The following is a 16,975-nucleotide window of genomic DNA, read 5'->3' on the forward strand; positions in this document are numbered from 1 at the left end:
TAGTTTTCTCCCACATATGGGTTATCAGCGTACTCAGGAGAAATTGCAAAACAAATTTTGGGGTCCATTTTCTCCTGTTACCCTTGTGAAAATAAAAAATTGGGGATAAAGTAAAACTTTTGTTAATTTTTTCCTTCCATGTTCCATTAATTCCTGTGAAGCACCTGAAGGGTTAATAAACCTCTTGAATGTGGTTTTGAGCACCTTGAGGGGTGCAGTTTTTAGAATGGTGTCACTTTTGGGTATTTTCATATAGGCCCCCCAAATTCACTTCAGTTGTGACGTGGCCCCTAAAAAAATGGTTTTGTAAATTGTGTTGTAAAAATGAGAAATCACTGGTCAACTTTTAACCCTTCTCACTTCCTAACAAAAAAAAAATTGTATTGATGTAAAGTAGACATGTGGGAAATGTTATTTATTAAGTATTTTGTGTGACATAAGTCTCTGATTTAAGGGCATAAGAGTTAACATTTTGAAAATTGTGCAATTTTCAAAATATTCACCAAATTTCCGATATTTTCACAAATAAATGCAAGTGATATCGAATAAATGTTACCACTATTATAAAGTACAATATGTCATGAAAAAAACATTCTCAGATTCACTGGGATTTGTTGAAGCGTTCCAGAGTAATTACCTCATAAAATGACAGTGGTCAGAATTGTAAAAATGAGGCCCGGTCATTTACCTACAAAGTGGCTTGGCCCTTAAGAGGTTAATGGGTTTTTGGTACAGATTTGAAGCAGCATTTTTCATTCTTTTTTTATAGTACAGTAAAGCTTTGATTCTGCACTTAAAAATGCAGCTGTGTTTTTTTTCCATTGAAGCCTATAGAGAAAAAAAATGCACCAAAACAGTACAGTTCAACGGAATCTTTAGACGCACAGTGAGTAGGATTTCTCATGAAATCACATCCTCTTAGCTTGGCCAGTTAGTCCGTGTTCACACACAGCATGAATTCTGTGTTTTTTTTCTTCTGCATTTTTTGTGCAGAAAATCTACTGCATTTCACAGTCCAAGCAAAGTAGATGTGATTTTCAAGACAACGCCTGTCAACTGTGCATCTAAAGACGCTGTGGAGCTTTGTTGTTTTGATGCTTTTTATCTGTATAGGTTACTGTGGGGAGCCTGAAAAAATACATGTTAAAAAAGCTGTCATTGTAAAAGGTATATTTAAGTTCAGTTCTTCAATACAAAAAGTGAAACTCATATATTATATAGAGTCATTACAGAGATCACTTTCAAGTGTTTATTTCTGTTAATGTTGATGATTATGGCTTTCAGCCAATGAAAACGCAAAAGTCATTATCTCAGTAAATTAGAATACTTTATAACAACAGCTTGAAAAATGTTTTTAAAATTCGAAATGTTGGCCTACTGAAATGTATGTTCAGTAAATGCCCTCAATACTTGGTCGGGCTCCTTTTGCATCAATTACTGCATCAATGCGGTGTGGCATGGAGGAGATCAGCCTGTGGCACTGCTGAGGTGTTATGGAAGCCCAGGTTTGATAGCAGCCTTCAGCTCCTCTGCATTGTTAGGTCTGGTGTCTCATCTTCCTCTTGACAATACCCTATAGATTCTCTATGGGGTTAATGTCAGGCGAGTTTGCTGCCAATCAAGCCCAGTGATACTGTTGTTTGTAAACCAGGTATTGGTACTTTTGGCAGTGTGGACAGGGGCCAAGTCCTGCTGGACAATGAAATTTCCATCTCCAAAAAGCTTGTCGGCAGAGGGAAGCATGAAGTGCTCTAAAGTTTCCTGGTAGACGGCTGCGCTGACTTTGGTCTTGATAAAACACAGTGGACCTACACCAGCAGATGACATGGCTCCCCAAATCATCACTGATTGTGGAAACTTCACACTAGACCTCAAGCAGCTTGGATTGTGGCCTCTCCACTCTTCCTCCAGACTCTGGGACCTTGATTTCCAAATGAAATGCAAAATTTACTTTCATCTGAAAACAACACCTTGGACCACTGAGCAACAGTCCAGGTCTTTTTATTCTTGGCCCAGGTAAGACTCTTCTGGCGTTGTCTATTGGTCATGAGTGGCTTGACACAAGGAATGTGACACTTGTAGCCCATGTCCTGGATACGTCTGTGTGTGGTGGCTCTTGAAGCAATGGCTCCAGCAGCAGTCCACTCCTTGTGAATCTCCCCCAAATTTTTGAATGGCCTTTTCTTAACAATCCTTTCAAGGCTGCAGTTATCCCGGTTGCTTGTGCACTTTTTTCCACCACACTTTTTCCTTCCACTCAACTTTCCATTAATATGCTTGGATACAGCACTCTGTGAACAGCCAGCTTCTTTAGCAATGACCTTTTGTGGCTTACCCTCCTTGTGGTGTGTGTCAGTGACTGCATTCTGGACATCTGTCAAGTCAGCAGTCTTCCCCATGATTGTGGAGCCTACTGAAACAGACTAAACAACCTTTTAGAATGCTTAGGAAGCCTTTGCAGGTGTTTTTTGTTACTTATTTCAATTTACTGAGATAATGACTTTTGTGTTTTCATTGGCTGTAAGCCATAATCATCAACATTAACAGAAATAAACACTTGAAATAGATCACTCTGTTTGTAATGATTCTATATAATATATGAGTTTCACTTTTTGAATTGAAGAACTGAAATAAATTAACTTTTTGATGATATTCTAATTTTGTGAGAAACACCTGTATTTAAAAAGCATGAACGCCCAGGCTAAGCAATTTAAAGGGAATCTGTCACCAGGATTTTGCTATCCCAAGGTTTTTGCTACCTCGACTGAGAGCAGCATAGTATAGGGGCAGAGACCCTGATTCCTCCGATGTGTCACGGGGCTGCCTAGTGTGGTTTTGATAAAATCCTGTTTTCTCTGCTGCAGATCTCCCAGTTCTCGGAATGCTGAGTTGTGTATAACCCCGCTCACACCACTGATTAGCAGCTTTCTGTGTACACTGTGCATAGGCAGAAAACTGCCAATTAGTGGTGGGGGTGGAGTTATACTTAGTTCATGATTATGAAGGCCTATCTGCCAGTAGGTTTACTAGTCCTCTAGTGATAATCTAATGCTGATAAAACAGTGATTTTATCAAAACTTTGCAAGCAGCCCAGTAAGTGACATCAGTGGATTCAGAATCTCTGTCTCTACATTATGCTGCTCTCAGATTAGGTGGCAAAAATTTGGTGACAGATTCCCTTTAACACTGCAGCGTTTCTGAGTCAAACATACTTGTCTGAGATCATACTGTGTCTGATACATGCTGCCCGATTCGTGGGCTTGTATCAGCTGTCAGGTTTACTTTAATATGCTAAATGCCAAATGAGGGAACGTCTTCTTATGCTACACTGAAAAAGTCACGTGTGAAAAGTTTCCTAGATTTAGGAATCATTTCATGTCACCTTTTCTGTGCTCTAGTTTATGTTTGTGAACTGTTCACAGCCCGCAGCTATGTTTTAACAGGGTGTGACCCTACAGCCATAACAAGGAGTTAGGAAGGGAGGGAACTTTATCCTATTTTCTGTACGAGAAGCTTCACAAGCTGTAACATAATGGCCCGGATTATCACATAAATGGGGAACATCACTTTTTGTTCTTTAAAATCCATCTTCACTAATGAACTGTGTGAAATAAAAGACACGATGACAGCTTTTTACATTTCATGCTCACACAAGGATGACAACTCATTTAGGTCTGCAAGCAACACCCCGTCTCTGGAAAACTCATGCCCTGTCACACAAGGTGATTTTTGGGGGGGGCACAATTCTTGGTGTTCCTAGTTTAACAAAGGATACAAGGAAACTTCTGTCTCTCAAACATACAGTATATCTGCATATTTGTAACTAATGTCATATTACAGTGTGTAGTGTAAGGGTCCATTTACTCTGCACGGTTATCGTGAACGCTCGTTCCTAGGAATGCTTGTTTCGCCCGATATGTGCAGTCTAAACAGGCTGTCACCCACGCAACAAACAAGCGAAATGACAGGTGAAATTATCATAATTCTCGGCAGCACGTTCTATAGATAAGACTTACGTTCTGAAGAATGTATTACAGATCATTCAGTGTGCATCTGAAGAACAGACTGCCCGTGTAAACAGGCTAGCATATCGCTGGTCTTCAGTCATTTAGCACTGCGTATTGCACACTTAGTGCACTGTGAGTGGTAGATTAGCATTATATTCACAGACTTCAAATCTATAGGGTGTAGGGTTTCCGCTCTCTCGTAGCCACTTGGATAAGCACAGGGTTTTTATATCAAAACAGCATAAGGTTTATTGTCCATCATAAACTTTATAGCTCCAAAACAAAAACAGCTTTATTTCAATACAAATACATTACATAAATAGTCCTTTCTTCAGGTACACTGAAAAAAAGTAAATGTAGCAGCCTCACCAACCTTGGTTTTTCAGGCAGAATTAGCCCAAGTAGTATTATACGCAGTCACCAAGCAAACACCTCTGTTCAGCTCCAGCACAAACTCCACTCTGCTGAGCTAACCCAGCTGCTGTTATTAGGCCTGAAAGCCCAAAGCTGGATTATGGGAACAACCTTTTTTCCACCCAGACTCTTTTGATTGCTCCTAAATCCCAGACCCAAAATCAAGTCAAATTAACCCTCTCAGTAACCTAGATATTTAAAAACCTGGTACAGATTTTTAAATTACCGAGGCTAACCATCTTGGTGCCACATACTGCCATCCAGGACCTTACTTACCTCCTGCTTTCTTAAAGGGGATAATTACATCATAGCAGAAAGTATGTGCATCCTTCTGGATATATGGATGTCATATTTCACTCAAGCTTTTCATTATATATAAAACAATAAGAATTACATCTGAAAATACCAGTACTATACCAAGAATCAATGCATTTAAGCACTTGACCTTGCTCTCGCCCACATTGCAGTCTGTGCAAACACTCTGTGAACTTTCATTCTATTGTAGAAGCATTGGAGGTATACAAAGGTACAAAATAGGCCCACAGAATATTATGTGCTGCGTATCAAGGATGGGTACATGGGTATCTTATATGCATGTTCCCTGACACTGATAACATTTCATACATGTACTAGAGGAAGTTCCGGAACTATTATTACTACCTCAATACACAAGAAAAAAAAGCCAAATGCAGGCAGAACTAAAGGAAATTACATAACTGGATCATATCATAAACTTATTGTTACGGTGAGCTAGAATATAAGGCCTCGTACACACGTCCATGTTTAAACACGTACGTGAAAAAATTGTATCATCGGTAACAGTTACTGTGTCATCCTGTCCTGGATCATTGTGTCATCAGTGTTTGGTCCGTGTGACCCCATCAGTGTGTCATCAGTGTTTGGTCCGTATGACCCCATCAGTGTGTCATCAGTGTTTGGTCCGTGTGACCCCATCAGTGTGCCATCAGTGTTTGGTCCATGTGACCCCATCAGTGTGCCATCAGTGTTTGATCCGTGTGACCCCATCAGTGTGTCCATCAGTGTTTGGTCCGTGTGACCCCATCAGTGTGTCATCAGTGTTTGGTCCGTGTGACCCCAGTGTGTCATCAGTGTTTGGTCCGTGTGACCCCATCAGTGTGTCATCCGTGTTTGGTCCGTGTGACCCCATCAGTGTGTCATCAGTGTTTGGTCCGTGTGACCCCATCAGTGTGTCATCAGTGTTTGGTCCGTATGACCCCATCAGTGAGTCATCAGTGTTTGGTCCGTGTGACCCCATCAGTGTGTCATCAGTGTTTGGTCCGTGTGACCTCATCAGTGCGTCATCAGTGTTTGGTCCGTGTGACCCCATCAGTGTGCCATCAGTGTTGTTCACAGATGGATAAATTAATTGCAAAGCTATTTTTTGTGCCGTCTATACTTTGCAATGTTAAATATGGACAGCACACAAATGGCACACAGATGTCATCACTGTGCTGTATGTGATTTTCACGGACCCATAGACTTGTATTTGACTTTTTCATCAATGAAACATGAAAAAAACAGACATGACTCCATGAGTTTTGCACGAACACACAGTCCGTGAAAAAATACAGACATGTGAATTGCAGCATAGAATACAATGGGTACATGTTGCATCCATGAAAAAAATAATAGAACATGTAAATGAAACAAAGATATTTAAATGAGGCCTAAAAAGTATAGCCCCAATTCATTATGACTGGGGCTGAAAATGAGTCTTAAAAAGGGGGAATGACAGAGTAAGAAGAGTCTGATTGATTAAGAGGTGCACACTATTTATTGAATCAGGCTCATCTTACAAGTGGCGTGCTTTGCTCCTCCATGTGCCTGAGACTGGAGTAAGATTTCTGGTGTGAGGTACTCCTCGAATTGAATTATGCTTATGAATTATCCATGTGAATTATTATCCATAAGAATTAGATTGCCATGCATCCTGCCCCAGCTCCACCTATTTTGGTGGAGTTGAATGGAATGAGCGTAAAAACACCATAAGTCACAATATTTTTGTGCGACTTTGCGTTGCACAAAAATGTTGCAACTTTTCAGTGTTTTACTTCAGAAAACTAGTGTAAACACTTTGATGAATCAGGGCCTGTAATTCTAGTCTTTTGTACATGACTCATGAAGACAGCTGCCGTCCATAAGCCCTATGGGAGCGTGCGGATATCATGGAGGCAGCTCTCTGCTCATTGAGCTAGAACAGGGGGCCACTATATGAGAGCAGTTCCCGTCCTGACCGTCTTGATCCATCCTTGTATTACATTGACAGACATTCATCTAAACAACAACCAAGTAATACTACATTTTTTAAAAGGGTTTTTCTCTGATCAAACAACCTTTTTAAGAAATTACAGGGACAGGGATGCTTATTTGCACCTTGTGGGGTCATATTATGGGCGTTGTTAGAGCTACTGTCAGTTTCATTAACTGTCCCCAACCACTAATGTGATTTAATGTGCATTATTAATGCTGCAATGTTTGAAGAATTAACTTTTATTCCGCAGTGTCGCATATGGTAATGAGGCAGGGCTAGTCCTGAGGGATGTCTCCGCTCCCGGACTAGTCCTGGTCTCTGAACTTCTAATCATTCTCCTTGGGGTGATTGACAGACTGCATACAATACTGCATTACGGTAGGACCATTATGCAGGCTGTCAATTATGTCAATGGAAGTGTAATGAGATGATCCGGGACAGGATTAGTCAGGAGGAAAAGGTACTGCGGAATAATAATCCATTCATCAAAGATTACAATATTACTAAGGATCATCACACATTTTATCAGATTAAATAAATCTACATGCAAACTTCTACAGTAGCAGATGAGGACAGTAGGAGTACATAACAGGTTCCCTTTAGTTTAGCCTTGAACGTGATCCTTTTAAATCATCACAGTATTTTTGTTTCATTAAAGGGCAACAGAAATCAGAGGAGCGTCTGGGCACCGCTCATACCGAAATGCGTCTGCTGCAGGACAACTTGCGTCAAGTGGAGAAAGAACGACAAGCTGCAGGAGAGCGCGCCCTAAAACTGGAGCACAGTTTACGTGTCAGCGAAGATGAGAAAAGGGACATCCAGGTATGGACGGAGGAATAGAGAGTGCTAAGGAAGGCTGGGCAGGCTCCTGAGCAACGTGCTACACCCAGTTCAAATTCTAATGCTGTAACCTTAAGCTGGTTGTCTGCTCACACCTACGGTTTTATGTTACCTGTATTGGGTTTGTCCGTGAACAGGAATGTCTACTCCACCCATTGGTTGGATGTGTTCTCTACAGTAGAAGTTTATTGGGAATGCCCCCTCAGGATCCCCGTGTGACCTTTTCTGCTGCTGCTTCCCACTTTAGTAGGAAAGTTATACTTAAATTGTAAAAAATTTGGGAAACGCTACAAATATTCTGATAAGGAATCCAAGAGCTGGCATAAGTTTAAAAATACATGCCCACTTTTGCCAAAGTTTGTGTGAATTGGAGCTGTGATACCAGTCATAACCTAAAGATAAGAGTGGCGCTGTTTCTGATAGAAAGCAGTCATATATTTGTATTTTTATTTAACGGGGTTTTCCCACGAACAAAAGTTCATTTTAATCAATAGATCTTGGAATAATAATAAGTTCCACAATTGAATGTATTGAAATAAAATGTTCCTGTGCTGAGATAATCTTATAAATCTTATAACATGGTCTGATCATACCACATCTCCTGGGCAGGGGACGAAGCAAAAGACTATACAGACAATACAGCAGGGGAATGCGGCTGATTTTTTCTTTGAGGTAAAATATTGTTTAAAAACAGGCAGTGAAATGTTTTACTCATAAAAAGAATCGGCTGTGATCCCCTGCTGTAGTGTCTGTATACTCTCTTTTGCTTCGTCCCCTGCCCAGGAGATGTGGTATGATCAGACCATGTTCCTGCACGGTCAGACACAGCCATTACACAGTACACAGCAGGGGCTCATTTATAAGATTATCTCAGCCCAGGGACATTATTTTTTATAATATCCAATTGTGGAAGTTATTATTATTCGAAGATCTATTGATTAAAATATACTTTTATTCGTGGGACAACCCCTTTAAAGAAATATGTTCTTTTAGTGATGCAGCAGTTGTTCTTGCGGGTGACCTCTCGTTGCATCTTTCAGGAGCGACTGTGCCGGGCTCGTAATGATGAAGGAAGGCATGAGCTTGAAAGCAAGAGCCTAAGAGAAGTGCTTGAGGCCTCAGAGAACCGTGGCACAGATCTGGAGCTAAGACGCCGCTCTTTGGAGGGGGAACTGGAAAGGACACGTCTTTGTCTTGCAGAGAGAGAAGCAGAAGTGCAGTCGTTGCAGGACAGAGCTCATTCTTTGCAGGACCACCTGAAAGAGAGCGAGGATAGAGAGGCCGCTCTGCAGCGGGAGGCGCAGCGGTTAGGCCTTGCCTTGTCCAGGGCACAGGATGGGGAGCGGCAGCTGCAAGAGAAGTCACAGGGGCTGTCACAAGCACTTGGAGAAGCAGCAGCTGGGAGAGGGAACTTGCAAGATGATGTGACCAGACTACAAGGAGCACTGACAGCTGCAGAGCAAGACAGGAGAGTGTTACAGGTAACAGACGCACTAAGGAATATCAGTTCAGTAAATGAATCATGTGCATACCTGGACGTGTTCCCAGTTATCATGGGACAGGACTGGGTGTGCAGTAATTTGTTTAATTTGGAATGCTGGCAATTGTCCTAATGGTTTTCTTTTCATTTATTCACAACATGTTATTTATGGCTTCTCCAGGAGCGTCTGGATTCAGTACGGCAGGCATTGAGTGACAGCAAGAGACAGAGCCTGCGTCTGTCCCAGACAGTACATGAGCACCAGCAGCAGTTGGGAGAGCTGCAGCTAACCTGCAGGGAATATCAGGCTCGCTCAGAGGAGCTGCAGCAGGTGAGATGTCCTGCACATCAAAAAACACTGATAGCTACAATGCATAAAATAGCTATTTTCCAAAACTTGTTATCCTTCCCTTTAAAAGTGGAAGTGTTTAGTTAATAAAGCAGGGAATCTGCTGTCAGCAACTACCATCTGCTGATAGATTGACAGGGTACCAGTGAATGCCACCATGGAAAAGAAGATAATAAAACCATATTAGAAAATTGTTGATATACATCTACGCCTCAGAGAACACTGCCATGTAGATGTGATGTAGTCCTACCTCTTCAGGTCCATATTACTGACCTTATATGAATAGTTTATAATGAACAGATAGCAGTGGAGTTTATAAGGCCAGCTCTCTATTGGACTGCAAGTACATACATAAAAAAGTATATTTTTTGCCTAATTAGAAGTCTTTGATAAAGGCAGAGTTTCCTCGTGCTTTCAGTCTGGTTGAATCTCTTTTTGTCCCTTCAGGCTCTTCTCAAACACCAGCACAGGGAGAAGGAACAGGGTGTTGCACTTGTTGATCTGCAAGACAGAGTAAAGGCGCTTCATGGGGACAAGGCACAAGTTGAGATTGATAAACAGGACATTCAGCACTCCGCCACCCTTCTAGAGAAAGGGAACAACACATTGAGAGCTGCTCTGGAAAAGGTAACCCCGTTCTACAGCCATCATATACCTAAAGCCTTATTCAGGTGTCCGTGAAAGATAGTTCTTGCATACTGTCCGCAGGTCTCCCAATCCAAATTCAACATCCTTATATATGCCTATGAGGGTGTCAGGTTCGGGTCAGTAGACCCGTGGCCAGCCCGTACATCACAAGCCACACACAGATCATGTTTCACAGACGTCTGAATGAGGTTTTAAAGGGGTTATCCAGCCTCAGGCTACAAGTCTGAAGTCCTTGTATGTGACTGCAGACTGGTGAATCCCCACATCACTCGCACTTCACGCTATGAGGATTTGCCAGTGCTGGGAGCCGGCGGCCGCGTGACCACAAGAATGCGATTTGCATAAATGCAGTCATGTGCCGACTAGATGGGCACGGCCTTGCTCAATGCTAGTGTTTTGAACAAGGCCAGACATGTCTAGTCAGAATGTGACCAGGAGTATGCATATCGCATGCTTGTGGTCACATGACCGCCTGCTTCCGGCACCGGAGAATCCTCACAGCTTGCAGTGTGTGTGATGTGAGGATTCACAGACTTGTAGACTAAGGCCGGACAACTTAAAGAAATAAAATAATACTTAGTGTAACATATAGAAACTATGAGCACTAAGTCCACTTATATACATTTAATTGTACTGGAGTTCTGGAATCATATAGAGAATATAGATTTGTGAGCGGCCACATTGCTCTATTATAGGTGAAGCGTGACCAGCTGCATTTGGAAGCCGAAACACAACGGCTCAATGTAGAGAAGGAGCAACTAAACCAATTGGTGATATCTTTGAGAAAAGATCTGACTGAGGCACAGAGAAACAATCAATATTCGGAAGTAAGTTTTAACTATGCCACAATTGAATGTAGTTAGAGAGGTGTGCTGATGTGCTCTAGTATTAATCTACAAAATACTCGGGCCTTAACAGGCTGTAGGTTCAATCATCTCCTGTGTACACTGAGAAGAGGCCAAGATGGTAAAAGTAATCCATCCAGTCATCCCACACACATCACTCTTCAAACCCACATTGCATTCACTACATTCATGACCCATATCTCTATGTCTTACAATATAGTTTTGGGGGATCACTATGACTTGTAAAAAGGTTAGGCAGCCACCTTCTACCCTGGAACAGGACATAATAAAGCTTTGTGTTATTTGTCTGATGACCCACATGGGCGGCATGGATTGATCCGTTTATCTTGTAGGTGTCATAGGTTCATAAATACATTTAGGCTGGGACTGCACGGCGACTTTGGACGCAGAGCGGATCACTTCCAGATTGCTGTATGCTGTTGTTATATTGCGGCATAGTTCAGGTTAATGTTTTTTTTTGTGACCCACAAAGTACCACAGCAAGCAAGTAGACATAAATCTAACTGGTTCCAACTTTTTAGGATTTGCATGTTGCGGTCACAGTAAATTGCGCGTCGGGGTCGGGGTGCACTTGCATTATGCTGCAATGTAGTAGTGGCATACAGGGATCTTTGGTCACGCAATCTATTGTTGGCATGTAGGCTAGCCTTAGGCCACGGCCCCACCATCAGTATTTGGTCAGTATTCGGTCAGTACTTTTTCTCAGGAGTGGGAGCCAAAACCAGGTGAGGAACAATCAGAGAAAAGGTATAATAGAAACAAGTCACCAATTCTGCATTTATCACCCACTCCTGGTTTTGGCTCCCACTCCTGAGAAAAAATACTGACCGAATACTGATCAAATACTGATAATGGGGCTGTGGCCTTATACTGAGTGTATGTAGCCAAATCATGTGTAATGTCCTTTATTTTATTTAAATAGACACAGATGACGGAGCTGGAACGTGCTCATTCTCAGCGACTTATGGAACTCAGCATGAGACATCGTCAGGAGCTGGATACCGAGAGTGAAAGGCTGCGGATTGTACAGCAGCAGGCGGAAAGTACCCTGGAGTGTAGAGAAAGGGCTCATAGACAGAGGGTCAGGGGCCTGGAGGAGCAGGTAAATACTCCTGGGTATCAGATAACTTTGTTGAAATGGTGGGTAGTGTGTAAATCCCATAAAACGTAGCCTGCCATTATTATTGTCACACCATTGCTGAGGGGTATATGGAGATTTGGCACAGTATACAAAATTAACCCAATTATTAAATCCCCTGACATTTAATCTTCCAATGCTGTTCGGAAAATGTTGCCAATTTAATTTTATGCAGTTTTTGCTCCCTTGTATATGACTGCAGTTTTGCATATGATATCTGATTGGGGAATGTAAAAAAATAAAGCCCCCCCAAATTAAAAGCCTCATAAAACAGCAAAAGCAGAAAGCGAGTTCAAAGAGATTCTCTCACTGATTGATTACATGGAAAGCCTATTGATTTTATTGCAGCCAGATTACTGCTCATGGCTGACGCTGCAGCCGGACCTCCTGTTTCCAGCTTATTATCAGAGAACCTTTTTAACCCCTTCCTGACAAGGCTATTTTCCGTTTTTGCATTTTCATTTTTTTTTTCTTCCAAGAGTCATTACTTTTTCTTATTTTTCGTCGACATAGCCATATGAGGGCTTCTTTTTTTTTTGCAGGACAAGTTGTACTTTCAAATGACACCATTCATTTTATCTTGTGATGCACTGGAAAGAGGGGAAAAAAATCCAAGTGCAGTGAAATTGCAAAGAAAAAAGTGCAATTCCACAATTGTTTTTTTAGTTACCATGTTCACTAAATAGTAAGAATAACTCAATAAAATGATTCTCCAGGTCAGTACAATTACGAAGATCCCAAACATGTAAAAAAAAATTTTATTTAAGTGTCGAAAAAAAATTAAAAAATTTGTAAAGAAAAAAAAAAATTTGCTTGTGTTGCCATTTTCCGAGACCCATAACATTTTAATTTGTGGTCGATGGAGCTGTGTGATGGCTTGTTTTTTTGCACCCTGAGCTACGTTTTTATTGATACCATTTTGGGGTAGAAAACGTAATTCTGGCATTTAGATTTTTTTCTTATTATGCCATTTACCAATCAGGTTAATTAATATAATATTTTGATATCCCAGACTCTTATGAATGTAACAACACCAAATATGTGTATTTTTTTATTTTTAAAGGTGTGAAGAGGGGGGATTTGAACTTTTATATATTTTTAAAAGCATTTTTTTTATTTTCACTGTATTTGTTAGTCCCCTTAGGGGACTTGAACCTGCAATCATCTGATCACTTGTGCTCTGTAAAGCAAATACCGCAGTAAAAAATCATGGTCTCTTATGAACACCAACCAGAAGCTAGTGTTCAGAGGAGAACCCTCATAACAGGCACAGGGATCTTCTGCTGATTCCAGGCTGTCATGGCAACTCATCGACACCCCGCGATTATGTCACAGGGGCGCCTATGGAACCATTGAGTGACACGCCCCCCTACTCCTGCTGGCGCACTATAGATGGGTCAGATATGGACTGTGGCATTTAAGAAGTTAAAAACCATGGGTGGATCACCTCTCTACGTGCGGCTGTTAGAGCCATCATCTGTCGGGAAAGAGGCGGGCTCAGTCTGCATGACGTAATTGTACGTCATAAGTCGGTAAGGGGTTACTGAAAAGGGAGTGTATGAAGTGAATAGCAGCATTATAGCAGATCTGTCACCAGATTTCACAATTATTTGGGGGTACGAGCTTGTAAGTCCTCTCTGCCGGGCTGAGTAGGCATTTGGTCTTATAAATATTTTTTACATATAATATTTCTCTCTTAGCTTTCAGCGAAAGAAGAAAATACTGTATAATATATAAATTTATATATATATATATATATATATATATATAAAAATATAATTTTGTTCTCGCAGGTAACCACACTACAAGAGCAGATTGATCTGGAAGTGAAACGTAGACAACAAACGTTGCGTTCTGCTCATTAACCTCTTCATGAATTCAACAAGGGAGGATGGGTAAAATTCTTAAGAATACTACAGTCTGTGAAAAAAAGTCTTTAGGAAGCAAAAGGTAGACTACCTTTTTTGAGAACCAGTGGGCTCCCCTTTTACAATTGGAATAAATGTTTTTCAGACATTAGATTAATGCAAAATTAATATTATTTTTTTTCTCATTGTCTGGGTGGGTGGTGAGGGGTTGAGGGTGGATATGTAGGAAGAAATAATACATTTATGTTTTTGTATGTTTTATATAATTTTTTTGTATGGATATATCTTGAAATAAAAGGGTAAAAAGAAAACTCTTTATGGATACAGAGGAAGAATGGACCTGCAGGAGCTACTGTACTGGGGCTGGGATAGTCATCTCTCTTCTACCATGCACATAATAAAGTCATTTCAGGACTAGTTATGGCATCTATAAAGCATTGTCAGCTGTACAGATAAATGCTCATTTGGTTTTGATCTGTTGTCATAAAACATATTTATGTGCACTAGGGCCATAAATTTATTACAGGGGGATGTTTTCTTATGGGACAGGTTAATCATTACATGAAAGAATTTTATAGCCAAGAATAAAAATGCTATCTTGTTTGATTGATGTGCTTCTTTGATTCAGCCCATGAAATATAACTGCAAATAACATTTTTAAAACAAATTACATTTTGATGATAGGCAAACACCTACTCACAACCCGCAGTACTCTGCCTACAGGGAAACCCTGAGGCTATGTGCTCATGATGCAGAATTGAAGCAGAAAATTTCCGCAGCGTTTCTGCATGTTCCTGGCAGTAAAAACGCTTGCAGATTTTACACGCGTTTTTGCAGCGTTTTTACATGCGGATTTGACTTGCGTTTTTCAAATGCATTGGGACCTCAAATCTGCATACAGAAACGCACAAATAATGGACATGCTGCGGATTTTTCCGCACTGAAAGTCCGCTGCGGAAAATTCCGCAGCATGTGCACAGAACATGCTTATTTTCATTGGGGACCATGGGGCACGTATTACCAAGCGTTTTTAAAGCGTTTCCGTTGCGGAAATTCCACATCAAAAACGCTTGAAAAACGCATAGTGGGCACGCAGCCTAAGGGAAGAGTCAGACAGCCATATAACTCGCATGAGGATCGCAACGCAATGCTCAGACTGGCCAGCAGCTCTCCTGACCCGAGCGTGACAGCATGTATTTCTGTACATGTATTTTACGTCGGTAGAGCCAACGGCATTGCATTGCGATCCTCGTCCGAGCTATACCGCCGTCTGACTCATACTAGAACTCCTCAGGGAATGTAGTGAATTGGATAGGAATTGATCTGCAGAAACCAGGAGCAGCCATTAAATATCATGAGGGATCTTTCACACATCAGTATCTCCGGTACGAGTGGTGACAGTTTCCACACGTACCAAAGACACTGACACACGTAGACCCATTCAAATTAATGGGTCTGTGCACATGTCAGTGTGTTTCCACGGACCGTGAGTCAGTGTGATCCACACGCTGACATGTCCATTTTTGGCTGGCAGCATGGATCACAAGGACCCATTCAAGTCAATGGGTCAGTGTAAACACGTACCGCACACAGATGGCATCCGTGTGACATGCCCTCAACATGGTTCCCTGCCGGCACTGCGATTAGCAACAACAGGGAAAATGATGAGGGTAGTAGTGTCTGCTCCCGCAGTGTCCACCTGTAAAAATGAGAATAAAATAAAAAAATCCATATACTCACCTGTCCTAAGTGTCTCCCGCTGTAATACATGTGACCGCTCAGCAGAGGAACCGGGGACAATGAGCCGCTGCAGCGAGCAGACCCCGGAGTTGCGCTCAGTGAGCGGTGTCCTGTTACTCCTGTCTCAGCAAGCGGTGTCCTGAAACAGAAAAACCCAGCCCACTAAGTGACACATCACTGCATTTTGGGTCTCTGCTCCTACATTATGGTGCTCCCAGATTACATAGCAATAAAAAAAAGGTAACAGAATGGTTGCTATTGGGAAAACAACTGTTTCTATTTGCACTTTTTTTTCCAATCTGTTTATTTTGTCATAAACCAAAGCTACTGTATAGGCATTGAGCTGACTAATATAACCTACCCATAAGCTGATTGCCTGAGTCTGTGGAAGAACAACTGGAAATCATGAATTTCTGAATTTTTAGATACCATATGAATATTTTTGCATTTCTACAATATAGTTTGTTTTTGGACAATTTTAAAAACAATGCTGATTATCCACATGTATTATCATTACATGACAACTGGGCTCATGCTTCCTAGTCCAAACTCTACCCCAGCACTGATTAGCAGCTCTCTGTCACTATACAATGTACACAGAAAGCTGTGGTGTGGACGAGTTATACACAGCTCAACAACTGAGCCCTGCTAGATCTGCAGCAGAGAAAACTGTGATTCTATAACTTCTGCACAAAGTAAACTAAGTGACACATCACTGTAATCAGGGTCTCTGTCCCTACCTCATGGTGCTGTCAGATTACATAACAGAGGCTCTTTAAGGCTCTCGCCTTTCTAAGGTAGATTACACCAATCCTAGATGCTACCTACTTGGTTGCAATTGTATAATTTATCCCTTGTATCAGTTTTATTGTGTTATCATTTGCATGTATACTACCTTTATTACAGATGTTCCGGAATCAATGAAAGTTTATGATAATGTAACAAGATTTGAATTATATATGAATATTTTAGGAGAGATAATGAATTATATATTTTCATATAACTTTTTACCAGAATCTTATAAGAATAAATGAAAAGTTTTTCATATGCAAAAAGAGTTGTGTTATTTTTTATCTGCAGCCATTTAGAAAAAAACATTCTGAGTTAAAGCGGTTGTCCGGCCTTAGGCTACAAGTCTGTGTGCACGGCGAGGATTGTGTGGTGCCGGGAGCGGTGGGCACGTGACCACAAGTATGTGCTTTGCTTACATACAGTCAGGTGCCGAATAGATGTGCCGCACATGTGGCCGGAAGTATGCAAATCGCATACTTGAAGTCACATGACCGTCCGGCACCGGAGAATCCTCACAGGGCACATAGAGAGACTGCAGACTTGTATCCTAAGGCCGAAATC

General features: G+C 41.3%; 1 protein-coding gene across 4 annotated transcripts in view; it reads left to right on the forward strand.

The window, feature by feature from the left end:
* Window positions 1–16,611, forward strand: part of CROCC2 (ciliary rootlet coiled-coil, rootletin family member 2) — a 149,901-nt gene extending 133,290 nt beyond the window's left edge. For 3 of the 4 annotated variants that reach the window (XM_073674531.1, XM_073674532.1, XM_073674533.1), the window contains 7 exons: window positions 7,352–7,515; window positions 8,574–9,014; window positions 9,195–9,344; window positions 9,810–9,989; window positions 10,706–10,837; window positions 11,799–11,978; window positions 13,808–16,611. In XM_073674531.1, coding sequence (XP_073530632.1) covers window positions 7,352–7,515; window positions 8,574–9,014; window positions 9,195–9,344; window positions 9,810–9,989; window positions 10,706–10,837; window positions 11,799–11,978; window positions 13,808–13,879 — 1,319 coding nt within the window. In that variant the 3' untranslated portion in view covers window positions 13,880–16,611. The remainder of the gene's footprint in view (window positions 1–7,351; window positions 7,516–8,573; window positions 9,015–9,194; window positions 9,345–9,809; window positions 9,990–10,705; window positions 10,838–11,798; window positions 11,979–13,807) is intronic. The other variant, XM_073674534.1, reaches the window with a different exon arrangement.
* Window positions 16,612–16,975: the final 364 nt, after the last annotated feature.

This window comes from Phyllobates terribilis, unplaced genomic scaffold (genome assembly GCF_046119375.1).
Source record: "Phyllobates terribilis strain yellow unplaced genomic scaffold, ASM4611937v1 Scaffold_3__8_contigs__length_932513732, whole genome shotgun sequence".
NCBI classification, from domain to species: Eukaryota; Metazoa; Chordata; class Amphibia; order Anura; family Dendrobatidae; genus Phyllobates; species Phyllobates terribilis.